The sequence below is a fragment of the Vanellus vanellus genome (assembly GCF_965231255.1).
Source record: "Vanellus vanellus genome assembly, chromosome: 9".
Classification (NCBI taxonomy): Eukaryota; Metazoa; Chordata; class Aves; order Charadriiformes; family Charadriidae; genus Vanellus; species Vanellus vanellus.
In genome coordinates, this window is record NC_138914.1 from 20,697,580 (window position 1) to 20,710,510 (window position 12,931).

Here is a 12,931-nt window from a genome sequence, read left to right on the forward strand (position 1 = left end):
GAAACAATTGTTAAAGCCATTAGAAATCCTGGTTCCTGAAAATACTATATCAGAGGAGAATCAGGGTGATGACTTTTTGTGGGGCAATTGATGCCTTTTCTTCCCATATATCTTCCTTGCATGACTTCATATATTTTCTGTTTATAAGCTGCATAGCAATAAATAACATCCTTTCAGATAGAAGAACTAGTCTATGATAACTTAGCTTAAGTATATACTTACCCACTCGCATTTTTCCTCCTTTCATTGTTTTGATTCTGTCAAACTTTAGTCTTTTCCTTAAGTAATAGTAGTATTACCTGTAGTTGGGAAGCACAGTCTTGAAATGGGGTCTAGAATTTGACTATAGCTTTTGGCGATGATGTTCCTACTCTGTGTAGCTGACAGACTACCTGGAGCTTGTCAGCCACCTTTTGAGCCAGCTGTAAAGCCATTCAGGTTTTTGCAAGAAATTGTTTGAGTGTAACCAAATCATGTTTCTCTGTTTGCTCCTGTGTTCAGAAAGCTGTTGCGTGAGGACCAACTGGAAGCTGTGACAAAAGCAGCCCAGCAGGAAGAATTGGAGAGAAGGAAGCGGTTAGAGCAGCAGCGGAAGGATTATCCAGCCACTATCCCAACCGTACCCCTAGAGTTTCTTCCTGGTAAGCAGAGGGAGATGCCAGCCAAAGCAAAATTTTTAAGGATAGAGGCTGAATGAAGAAGAAGGTAGTGCCATGCTTGTCAGTGATAGGACAGGGGGACATGGTTTTAAACTAAAAGAGGGTAGATTCAGGCTGAATATAAAGAAGAAATTTTTTATGCCGAGGGTGGTGAAACACTGGCCCAGGTTGCCCAGAGAGGCTGTAGACGCCCCCTCCCTGGAAACATTCAAAGTCAGGCTGGACGGGGCTCTGAGCAACCTGATCTAGTTGAAGATGTCCCCGCTCATTGCAGGGGGTTTGGATTAGATGACCTTTAAAGGTCCTTTCCAACCCAAACTATTCTATGAGCCTATGCTACGCTTGGACTTTCAAGTGTAAACTCTTGAAACAACAGTTCCAAACCGCTTACTGGTTCAGTGTAGTCAGTTCCACTCCTGAACTAGTTCTAAATCAAGATGCTGTGGCTGCATGGTGAAAGGTACCAGGTAACTTTCATTGCAGATATTTGGACAAGTTAATTGTGTGCAAGCGGGATGCTGGAACAGGTCTCTCTTGTCTTTCCAACTGATACGGAAGGTTAAACAAACGGACTTGACAGAAATGCCATGTCCTTGGTCTGGATCTTATATGTACTGTGAATGGTCTGGTAATGCATGGGTCTGGTACTAGGGATAGTGGAACAATAGACTGGGTGTACATATATTCATGATGTAACCTTGTCCTTTCTTGCATGTTTCAGCAAGCAGTGAAATAGCAGGCAGTATAAATGGTTATGTCTTCCGGTGAATATGTCATCTTGCATTCTCTTCTAATCTGGATCATTTCAGTGGTCTAGTTTATAGCACAGCCTCTCAGACTGGTGTAAATGGCAGAGAAGTGCAGTTGGAAGTTGTATCGGGGGTAAGGAGTTCTTGAGTTGACTTTCCCTCTTGAGAAAAATGTATGTTCTCCCTTAAGTGCAAGTGTTCAAAACATTTTTACATGGGGGGGAAGGAATAAGAGCAATTTAAAACACTTTAACTGTTGCAGAGTAGGTTGGAGCCCCAGAACACCGTTGCTCACTGAGTCACTGCAGCGGTACTTATTTGGCCCTGTTGAGCAAACCCCTCTCCCCACATGGCAATACATAAAACAAACCGTCTGGATCAGCAAAAGTTGTTTATGATATGTGGGATATAATTATTACAGTGTCACTACTAACAAAGGGCAGTTATCATCCCTTCAGCAGTTGATACTTTCTCTGCTGGATGAAAAACAGCTTTTACTTCTGAGACCTCCCCAAAAAAGAAGGAAAAAAAACCCGGGGGCTTTAGCATGTTGCATGGTCACTGTGCCCCAGTCAGGGCATGCAATAGAGAGGGTGCCATCAGCAATGGGCTATTGTTTCGGCATATTGAGAAAGGAGGAGATTGTGACCCAGGAAGCTGAGTCATAGCAGTATGCTAGACAGTGAGAGTCTGTTATGGAAAATTCCAGGGCTAAGTTACTGGAGCAAAAGTGGAAGGAAATACTGTCTGGTTTCTGAACAATTTTGTCTCCTTCCCCATTATTATGAATTACTTATTGTTTGTAATTTATGTTTGTAGAGGACATCGTTTTCAGAACAGCAGAGGCTACCCAGCTCCCCCCTCAGGTCCTGGCTGAGGAAGTGATCTGCCTAGATAGTACCAGCAGTGGCAGTGAGGACGATGCTAAAGGAAAAAATAGCATTAAAGATGGTAAGTGACCAATTAGCTCAGCCTGGTCATCTCACAATATACTGTTTATTTAGCCACAAGCCTCCTGTTTTCATCTAGTCAGATGCTCCAGTAGTGAGTAACTTCCGATTTTTCTAGGCCTATTGGTTTCCAAATATGTGGTCAGTTCTCACCTTTGAGTCCTAAACCGACATTTATAACTTGGCCTGTCAGGCACACTTTTTGTGTTTATTTCTGCTTTATAAATACACTTAATTTTGCTCAGTGCTCTGCTGAAGAATACTTACGTGAAATGTGGCATCATCTGCTGTGCATAAAAGGAGCATCTAAGTATTCAGATCTGAAAGTGGGGTTAGTGTCTCTTGTCCCATATGGGTCTAACCCGACTCCTTTATACCACTTCAGTACAGTACTTCTGCCTGATTTCCTTGGTGGTCCTTAGAGACTATATCAACAAATAAAATGCTTGTCTGGGTATGGCAATTAAGAGAACGTGTGGAGGAGAACGTAAAACACTTATACAGAAACTGTCTCTTTTGTTTGGGCCAGCCCACATTAATGTTCTCTGAAACATGGAGGAACTTGGGGAAACTCACACTTGTATATGCTCATCTCAGGGGCCTGACGTGTGCCTGTATTGTGCCTGCTTGTTCAGAATAGGTCATTAGGCCGGTGCGGAATTGCAAAAGGTGGTAGCACTATTTTACTGATAAGATTCCCCCCCCCCCCCCGCATGATAAACCCCTCAGATGTCAAATTAACCTTTGCCCTTATTCTTTTGTGTTTTGGTTACTTTACAGAAGTGATTGAGCTGAGTTCAGGAGAGGACGATTCCCTCCAAATTGTGGACAGCAGTGACTCTGGCAATGAAGGGGAGGAGGATGGCAGTGAAGAGAGCAGTGGCTCTCATGTGAATGATGCCTTAAATCAGTCAGATGCTCTGGGGCAAGTCATTGTCAACATCAATCATCCACCAAATGAGGAGGACATTTTCCTGGCTCCCCAGCTTGCACATGCAGTAAAACCTCATCAGGTAAGGTTTATTAGCCTTGAAAATGCAATGAATTTTTGTAATCTCAGCAGAACTTCTTTGGTGACCTCTGTGACCAGTCTGGTTGTGGTGGTGGCTGTTGTGGACACTCAAGTCATAAGGACAAATTAAAGGAAGGCCAGGTCTGTCTATAAGTTTGGCTACTGTTATCATCAGACCTTTGTATATTTAGATGAACATTTTAAAAATAAAATTATATTTATAAACAAACTAATCAACCCCAATTCAGATTCTCTGGCTACAAATGAATTTTGATTTATTGTTATATTCTCAGGAAGTTTTGTGAGTATCTAAAACTTTCTGAGCCTTCCCTAGATTAGATTACTGTAGTGAGCTTGAAACCTCCCCTTGTATTTTCATGGTTTAGGCAATCCTAATGGGCTTGCCACTCTGTAAATACATATCTATCTTGGGGTTTTTTCTTCCACCATTCTAATACCTTTTCTACTTTTCTGTCTAGATTGGTGGTATCCGATTCCTGTATGACAACTTGGTCGAGTCCTTGGAGAGATTTAAAACCAGCAGTGGGTTTGGGTGTATTTTAGCCCATAGCATGGGCCTGGGGAAGACCATACAGGTCATCTCTTTCTTGGATGTACTTTTTCGGCACACGGAGGCAAAGACTGTTCTTGCCATTGTACCTGTAAGTAGCCATGTGAAATGCTGGCTGAGGGGCTTCCTTGCACTACTTCCTTGCATAGAGAAGATTGAATAGAGTCCCATTTCATGTCACGCTGTATCATACCCTTGCTCTTCTCCCTCTTTCCTTCCCTGTATCCCTGAATTTGCATGCTGTGGTCTGCTCCTTCTGTCTTGGCACAGCTGAGTGTCATTCCCTATTCTCATTTTTGCTCTTAAAATCTGGAGTGACTCAATTGGGTTTTTAATCCTTCCATGGCTAACTTTTTCAGGTGAATACGCTCCAAAACTGGCTAGCAGAATTCAACATGTGGCTCCCAGCACCTGAAAACCTTCCTGCTGATTATAACTCCAAAGAGGTCCAGCCCCGCACCTTCAAAGTTCATATCCTGAATGATGAACACAAGTAGGTGCCAGTAAAAGCCCTTTTGAGCTCTTGGACTGCATCTTATTGAACTGTTACCAGAACTGCTGTTGCAGACTGTTTAATTTGGGCTAATTCTGTGCCCTCAACTCACAGATCTTTCCCACTGTGCATTTGTTGTGGATGCCATCTTGCGGGGAGGATTTTGGTACCTGTGAGAGGTTTACTGTCTCTTTCATTCAATATTTATATCTTACACTTCCTTCTCACACTACTGACACGCCTTTCTGTTCTTCCGTGTATGGTGAGATCAAGAACCTGGTTCCAGAGACAGAGCTGCTTCTGCAGAGAGGAGCAGAAGTGCTATGTTTTGTTTCTGGTGGTACACTGCTAGTCCTGTTAGAGTCCTGGGATTCCTGAGGCATGTGCCCCCCATACCATGTGTCTCTTTATTTTAAATGTGCGTTGTTTTTTTTCCCCCAGAATTTTCACACACTTGGGGATTCCTCTACCCAACACTGTAATGTTCTGTGAATTGTGTTGTCCTTGAGGGATTCTGACAAGTTGTACAAAGCTTCCTTGTCCAGAAAGCAGAGATCAGTGATTGCAGTTACAGCCTGGTGTGGAGTGTATTCTTGGCTTGTGGATCTCTGCTGCTTTCTGGGTCATTTTTCATGCATGGATCAGGACAGTGTAGTGATCCTAGGGAACTCTCAGTTCATCGGCTATGTTCATACACTTGTCCGTTGAGGTCTTTACCTTCTGGGTGGAATGTACTTTGAATCTGCTGATGCTACTCCAGCCACGTGCTTACTGTTGGATGGGATCTGGCATGCTCTGGGAGGATTGAGTGAGGACAGTGTCTTGGTCTGAACCAATTCTGAGCAGGCTAGCAGGGAAGGAATAATTGAGGCACACTAGCATTAGAAGACAACAAGAGATAAGCGACTAGACGATTACAACCACGTACGTTAGCAGCTCATTCTGAAAATGGTTTTTGCAGAGGCAGTCTCCTCCACATCTCTTTAAAAAAGGATGCTCTCAAGTTTGGCGTGCTTTTGTACATGACAAACTTCTACAGCTCAGTTCCTGTAAGGATTTGTCATTCTCAGTCCTGCTACCCATGGCACATAAAAGGCTTTTTTCTTTTCCTCTGTACCAGATTGTCTCCTAAAGAAATGTCATTGTATTCCTCTCTCTGGTTTGATGTGAGAAAGTGCTTTAATTGAATGTCTCTTTTTTTCTCAGCACACTCCACTCCAGTTGTTCAAACTGACACTGGAGATAAGGCTTACAGTTTATTTGGTTGATTTGTCTGTTTTGCAGGACAACAGCTGCACGTGCGAAGGTGGTGAATGACTGGGTGATAGAAGGTGGTGTGCTGCTGATGGGGTACGAGATGTACCGTCTCCTCTCACTGAAGAAGTCCTTTGCCACCGGCAGGAAGAAGAAAACAAAGAAACAAGCTGGACCTGTCATTATTGACTTGGATGAGGAAGACCGGCAGCAAGAGCTTCTGAAAGGTGGGAGGCCAGTCCTCGAGAGAGATAGTGTGATCCTGTTGTCCAGCTGGCTATCAGATCTGGCAGCACAGGGACACAACCTATAACTTGCTTTTAGCATCCCTGATATGCTCAAACTTTGCTGGGCAGGATTGTGTCTTCGGAGACTGAAACTTGTTGAGCTTTGTCTTGCAATAGCTGCAACTAAGCATTGAAGGCAGTACACCAAACATGGGGATTTGTCTGTGTGACACTTGCTGGTGTGATCTGATGCAAAACACCCAACTTGATGCAATGCAGGTCATTGAGCAGAAATCAAGGGACAGTCATGTCTGATCATTACCACATTATGCTAAATCGGAGCTAGTGTCTAGTTACATTTTATTTCCTGAATCAACCTTGCTCTCTGCCACCCATGAATACTGCTTTATTTGTCTTTCAGAACAACCCCTCTTTTTTTTTTTTTTTTTTTTTGGTGACATTGGTGCCCATATAAAACCAGAACTTTGTCTTATTCATCTCTAACTAACACTTAATGTTCCTTGTCCTCAGGGATTGAGAAAGCTTTGTCTCGCCCTGGCCCAGATGTGGTTATTTGTGATGAGGGACACCGGATAAAGAACTGCCATGCCAGCACTTCGCAGGCCCTGAAGAACATCCGCTCCCGCCGGCGGGTGGTGCTGACTGGCTACCCACTCCAGAACAACCTCATTGAGTATTGGTGCATGGTAGACTTTGTCCGACCTGACTTTCTAGGCTCACGGCAGGAATTCAGCAACATGTTTGAACGCCCTATCCTGAATGGGCAGTGTATTGACAGCACCCCTCAAGACGTCCGTCTCATGAGGTATCGCAGTCATGTCCTGCATAGCCTGCTGGAAGGCTTTGTGCAGCGGTGAGTCCACAAGGAGTTCTTAATAATGTAGTCCATGCAAACAGCTTCTTCATCCCAAATTAGCCTGCTTGTCTGCTGAGTGCAGCTAATCATGCTGCCTTATAGAATCATACAATCATTTAGGTTGGAAAAGACCCTTAAGATCATAGAGCCCAACCCTTAACCTAACACTACCAAGTCCACCGCTAAACCATGTCCCTAAGCACCCCATCTACACGTCTTCTAAATATCTCCAGGGACAGTGACTCAACTGCTTCCCTGGGCAGCCTGCTCCAATGCTTGACAACCCTTTTGGTGAAGAAATTTTTCCTAATATCCTATCTAAACCTCCCCTGGTGCAACTTGAGACCATTTCCTCTCATCCTATCAGTTGTTACTTGGAAAAAGAGACTGACACCCACCTCGCTACAACTTCCTATGCTACAACATACAGGGGGACGATCACTTCCCTGGTCCTGCTGGCCACACTATTCCTGATACAGGCTAGGATGCCGTTGGCCTTCTTGGCCACCTGGACACACTGCCAACTCGTATTCAGCTGGCTGTCGACCAACACCCCCAGGTCCTTTTCCACCAGGCAGCTTTCCAGCCACTCTTCCCCAAGCCTGTAGTGCTGCATGGGGTTGTTGTGACCCAAGTGCAGGACCCAGCACTTGGCCTTGTTGAACCTCATACAACTGGCCTTGGTCCGTCAATCCAGCTTCTTAGGCTTGAGTTTTAAACAGGTGCCTTATCTATCTTTCTTGAGTATACAGAGAAAACCATAGAGAAGATCCTTAGGTTAGCAGCTCCATATTTCTCTCAGAATCTCTGTTTGTTCAATCTGTCAACTGCAAAGTGGTCCTTATGGCTCTGTTTTGCCTTGGGTGTAGAACTAAAGTTGGTTTGCTTTGGTACCACAAACTCTGATAATGAAGAACACTGCCTCTAGCTGCGCCAGAGTGACTTCATGTTTATTTTGATGCCTTAATAGTTAATTTGGATGTGCACTTTCTGACATTCTCTACCCAAGGATCTGAAAGTGTTTCACAAACCCTCAGTTATGAAAAGTGACAGTGTCTCTACCACTCTGGAAACAAATCAGCTTTGTTTCTTAGATGAGGGTTCCAAGATGCTGGACCAGTGATTTGGATGGAGTGTCTTAGTCATTGGCAGAGCTAAATAGAGACCTTGGCTCTTATTTCTGTTTTCCAGCTGCCACGGAAAACAGGACTTTCATCACCCTTTTAACACTGTGACCTGTGCTAGAAGATTGTAACATTTGAGATCTCTGTAATTCTGCTTACAGTTGGTATTTGGCTGCAGGGAGAGTATCTCGGAAGTGTCATGCATTAGAGAAGCATGCAGCTAGAGGTCTTTGTCCCTGCAGCCAGGTGGGCAAGAAGTCAAAATCTTATCCTACAGGCAGTGACAGAGAGATCAGATTGGGAAATTCCCTTCCCTCTGTTTATCTCTCTGTCTTTATTTCCTCCACAGGCGAGGCCACAACGTGCTGAAGGTTCAGCTGCCATCTAAGGAAGAACACGTCATTTTGGTACGTCTTTCAAAGATCCAGCGGGCTCTTTATACGGAGTTCATGAACCGGTTCCGCGATGCAGGCAACAGTGGCTGGCTGGGACTGAACCCACTCAAGGCTTTCTGTGTCTGCTGTAAGGTAGGTTGTGGAGGAGCTGCAAAGAAATACTCTAGTATGTAAGGGAAAGGCAGGAATATGAGTGAAAACAGGAGATAAAAGTGTGGTTGGCCAGGCGCATCTTCTCTCCCTGGAGTGCCCTGCAGTGACCCAGCAGAATTGTTATCCCTGCTTCCAGAACTGGGGTGCAGCGATGTTAAATGTCTTGTTCAAATTTGTACAAGAAACCTGCAGCCATCGGCTGAACGGGTACGGGGCTGATACCTTAACCATTTACCTGCTGCAGTGCAAACAAGCAGCTTTCTCTGTGTGTGCTGTGTAGGGTGCATAGTGGCCTTTATTTCGTTCTCAAGGAAAGAATTTGGCAGTTTTAAAGTCAGGAGATGGTTTGTGTCTTGTGTCATGGCAGGGTCGTGTTTTCTGTTTTCACTACCTTAATGCAGTCAGACTGGCTTTCTCTGCAGTGCCTTTAGTTCTATGTGGGGATGGTGATGAGGTGATCAAAGCATTAGTTCTTTCCTTTGAATAGCTGTGGGGGCTTTCAGTCCACAATCACTGGCGGGCAGCAGGCCAGTGCAGGCCTAACCACTTTCATTTCTTACTCCTTCAGATCTGGAACCATCCAGATGTGTTGTATGAAGCTCTGCAAAAGGAGAATCTGGCAAACGAGCAGGATCTGGATGTGGATGACCTTGGCACAGCAAGTACTAATTCCCGCTGCCAGCCTCAGGGAATTAAAGTCAAAACAGAGAGTAATGCTTTGGCATCACCAGTTGGAGAAGCTACCAATAGCAAGTTCCTCCAGAGTGTTGGCTTCAACCCCTTTCAGGAGAGAGCAAATCAGGTCGTTACTTATGAGTGGGTGAGTACCACTGCTGGAAAACTCTTCATTTGGAGAGTTGTGATAAACATAGACTAGATACTTACTCTGAAAGACTGTACCTCTTTTTGTTAGGGCATTTTTTCTGAACTATGGCAAAGAAAAGACTCTTCTGTTTAAGTGTTGGGGATTTGTCATCCATTTTCTCTGCCACATAGCATCTTGACAAGCATGTCTGCATGGCACTGGGTGGGGATTTTGGGACACTCATGAGGCTGGAGTGCAGGCAACTCTCTTTTACACCATTGTTTTCATCTGACCAAAAAGGCTGTGGACTTTGTTATTCTAAAAAAAGGTGTTAGGGTGAAGTTTAATCTAGATAAGATGGTGGTAAATCTAGTGGGCTGGAGGAGAGGTCTTGAGATAGAGTAGAAAGTCATGAAAGGTTAAGAGGGATGCTCATTCATGCATACTACAAGAAGTCTGTCAGTTGGAGCTTCTGGATTGGGAGGTAGCAGCAGTAGTTGAGAGTAACATTGTCACCTGGACCTGGCTATGGATGTATATAACCTCTCTGCAATGACTTATTTCTCTCACCTTGAGACAGGATTATTGAACTAAACAGGGAATGAGCAACTCCACCTGTAATGTCTCCCGTTTCTCGGTAGGCCAAAGACATCTTGTGTGATTACCAGACGGGAGTCTTGGAGAACTCACCCAAGATGGTGTTACTGTTCCACCTAATTGAGGAAAGTGTGAAGCTTGGAGACAAGATCTTGGTCTTCAGGTAAGCAAGTATCCAACAGCTGATCCTATAGTCACAAAACGCTGGAGTAGTTGAACCCCTCCTGGTTCTAGGAGGTTGTTACATGGGGTGAGTGGTGTGGCAGTTCCCCTTTTCTCCTTTGTTGTATTAGATCCTGGTTTTCCTCCATAGATTTTATACTTCTGCCACTATCAAGTTTACTAGTGAGAGGTGTGCTGCCAAAATCAGGGTTTGACAACTGTCAGCGCTGTCACGGTTGGGGAAGAGTTCTGATACTCCACTTTTGCTGCTATGGGGGCTTTCTCCTGAACAGAGATCTCGGTTTTGCAGCCAGAGCTTGTCCACATTATCTGTCATTGAAGAGTTTTTGGCAAAGAGACCAATGCCGAGTCCTCCAGGCTCAGATGGAGGAGTTCACAACTGGGTCCGAAACATCAACTATTACAGTGAGTACAGCCAATCCTCTTCTCTTTTGGTGTGACAGTGTTTGATCCTCTGTGACGGACCAGTTCCTGAAAGTCACCCGTCATCTTCTTGTAGTTGTTTCTGGGTGTGAAAATGCTCTTCTGAAGCATTCTTCTGATGACATCTCGTTCAGATTGTTCTTACTTCAGTTGCTTGGGAAGACAGTGCCAATTTGATAGCAACTAACTAATAATTTCTAAATCCTCTTTTTGACATATTACTCATATTACATCATGTTAGATGTCTTTAACTTAGACACTAGTGCTTTTTTTAGGTTGTAAAAGATACTTTTTGCTTCCTGTTTGGCTATTTTCTAGATCTTGCTTCCCAAACCAGAATCACTGTGGAATGCTTTCACTAGCTCGGGGCTGTGAATCCCTCCTCCCCTCTTCCCCAGCTTTAAATCTTGTTCTGGCTTGGGTTGTTGCTTTGTGTGGCTACTTTACAGGCCAGGACTGAGAGGAATGGTGGATATGGTGTTCCTGATTTTTGCAGAGCTGCCAGAAGCAAGCTGTTGCCCAGGAACAGAGACATGATACGCCCCTGTGCTCCTTTTACACCAGTACTCCCTGTGCTTAGATCCAGTCTATGGGTTTTTGCCAAAGGCTTTCACAGTTTTGCTTTCTCTTGGTTCCTCAAGCATACATGAGGCCTTTGGGCCTGCTGCCCTTGCTTGCTATCCGTCTTACCTAATTTTGGGGCCTTATGGGCTAGGTATGTGTTAGCACTCCCAGTCTTGGCCTTGCCAAGCTTGTGTAACATTTTGCTTGATCTTTCAGTTGAACAAATCCCAACCTGGCTAGCTGCATTGCACCTGCCTGGCTAGGCAAATTAGAGGTACAGAGTGGTCCAGTTGAGGTCCTGGAGTGTGTGACTTGGCGCTGGTTCCCAACATAAAATTGGTTGGGAACCAGCACCTAAGCTCAGTGTTTGGGAAGTGGTTTTGTTCTGATGGGATTACTCCAAACATATAGAGCTTTAAAATGTGTCCTTAATTTCCTTCTCAGGACTGGATGGCAGCACCTCTGCCTCAGAAAGGGAACGACTGATTAACCAGTTCAATGACCCCAGCAACACCTCTGTTTGGCTCTTCCTTTTGTCCACACGGTAAGTTAGCTGGAGCAGAAGGCTGCAGTGGAGGACTCAGGCTGATGCTCTGTATGCATATGGGTTTTCAGTTCTTAAATTCATTCGTAGTGTGCTCTCAAGACTCTATGGAATGATAGTGCCATCTCCTTCAGAATTCCCCAGGGGTGTAGGATTTTAGCCTTAGTCCTGTGCAATAGCTTAACAACAGTCTTAGAAACCAAACATGGGTTTGAAGTTGCCTGTATGGCTGGAGGGAACTTTCCATAGGCACCTCATGGACTCTTAGCTGTGGTTGCTGTCCCTGCCTAGAAACTTTGTAAATTGGCCAAGGCAGCAATTTGAAATTTGCCTTTAATTTCCAGTGCTGGGTGTTTGGGTGTCAACCTCATTGGAGCAAACAGAGTGGTGGTGTTTGATGCTTCTTGGAACCCGTGCCATGATGCCCAGGCCGTGTGCCGAGTGTACCGCTACGGGCAGAAGAAGCCGTGCCACATTTACCGACTGGTTTCTGATTACACCCTTGAGAAGAAGATCTATGACCGTCAGATCTCCAAGCAAGGCATGTCAGGTAAGTGTGGATATGGTGCTCTGCTCTTGGCTTGTGCTTCTTTTGGCTCTTTCAAGTCCCATTTCTGTGGGTTTTGTAACTTTTTTTTCTTTTAAGGTTGAAAATCAAACAGCCGAAGAAGTGACAGACATGTTATCTTAGGGCTATGTTTGATATTTATGAATTGATGGTGCCATAAGACCCTGTAAGAAATGCAAGGCAGAACAGTAGGGGTTGTAGAGCTAGAATCCTGCAGCAGGGTTGTTCTACCAGACCAGGGCATAGCCATTTATCTTCCTTGCTACTCTCCTGGTTATTATGGAAGACCGGGGGCTTCGGGGGCGGTCATCCTGTTTTCCCCTGTGCCTGGGGGTTACTTGTCTTAAACCGGGCATTATTTTTTAAATAGCTCTCTACCTCAATTTCTTCAGCAGCAAGAGAGGGAAAATAACCAAATTAAAAAAATAAGTTGATACCTTTGACTTACAGTGCTTACTTAAGAGCCAAAAATAATGAATGCATCCAGTTCTGACCTGCCCTTGTACCAAAGGTATCTTTTGTGCTGGCTTGTGCCAGCTGTCAAGCTGCTCTTGTAGAGCATGCAGCTGAGGGTTGTGGTGACCCAGAAAGCATTCTGCTGCCTGTCTCCTTCTGTGTCTCAAAACCCAACTCCAGAGGCAGCAGCCCAGCGTGATCGGCTCAGTATGCTGTCTTGCACCTGAGGTGGAGTCCCCTGGCATCTGGCCTGGCTCCCAGGAGAGTCCTGGATATAGATGTTTTCTCCATATGCTCCCATTTGCCCTGTGTGCAGGAAAGGAAAAC

General features: G+C 44.8%; 1 protein-coding gene across 1 annotated transcript in view; it reads left to right on the forward strand.

Moving 5' to 3' along the window:
• The window catches only part of RAD54L2 (RAD54 like 2), a gene marked incomplete at its 5' end in the record, with an annotated part of 44,156 nt that overhangs the window by 26,807 nt on the left and 4,418 nt on the right, over positions 1 to 12,931 (forward strand). The window contains 13 exons of the mRNA XM_082487931.1: positions 502 to 641; positions 2,228 to 2,359; positions 3,139 to 3,371; positions 3,850 to 4,032; positions 4,301 to 4,434; positions 5,719 to 5,915; positions 6,447 to 6,789; positions 8,266 to 8,443; positions 9,033 to 9,284; positions 9,911 to 10,029; positions 10,339 to 10,454; positions 11,481 to 11,580; positions 11,925 to 12,130. Of these exons, the coding sequence (XP_082344057.1) occupies positions 502 to 641; positions 2,228 to 2,359; positions 3,139 to 3,371; positions 3,850 to 4,032; positions 4,301 to 4,434; positions 5,719 to 5,915; positions 6,447 to 6,789; positions 8,266 to 8,443; positions 9,033 to 9,284; positions 9,911 to 10,029; positions 10,339 to 10,454; positions 11,481 to 11,580; positions 11,925 to 12,130 (2,333 nt within the window). The remainder of the gene's footprint in view (positions 1 to 501; positions 642 to 2,227; positions 2,360 to 3,138; positions 3,372 to 3,849; positions 4,033 to 4,300; positions 4,435 to 5,718; positions 5,916 to 6,446; positions 6,790 to 8,265; positions 8,444 to 9,032; positions 9,285 to 9,910; positions 10,030 to 10,338; positions 10,455 to 11,480; positions 11,581 to 11,924; positions 12,131 to 12,931) is intronic.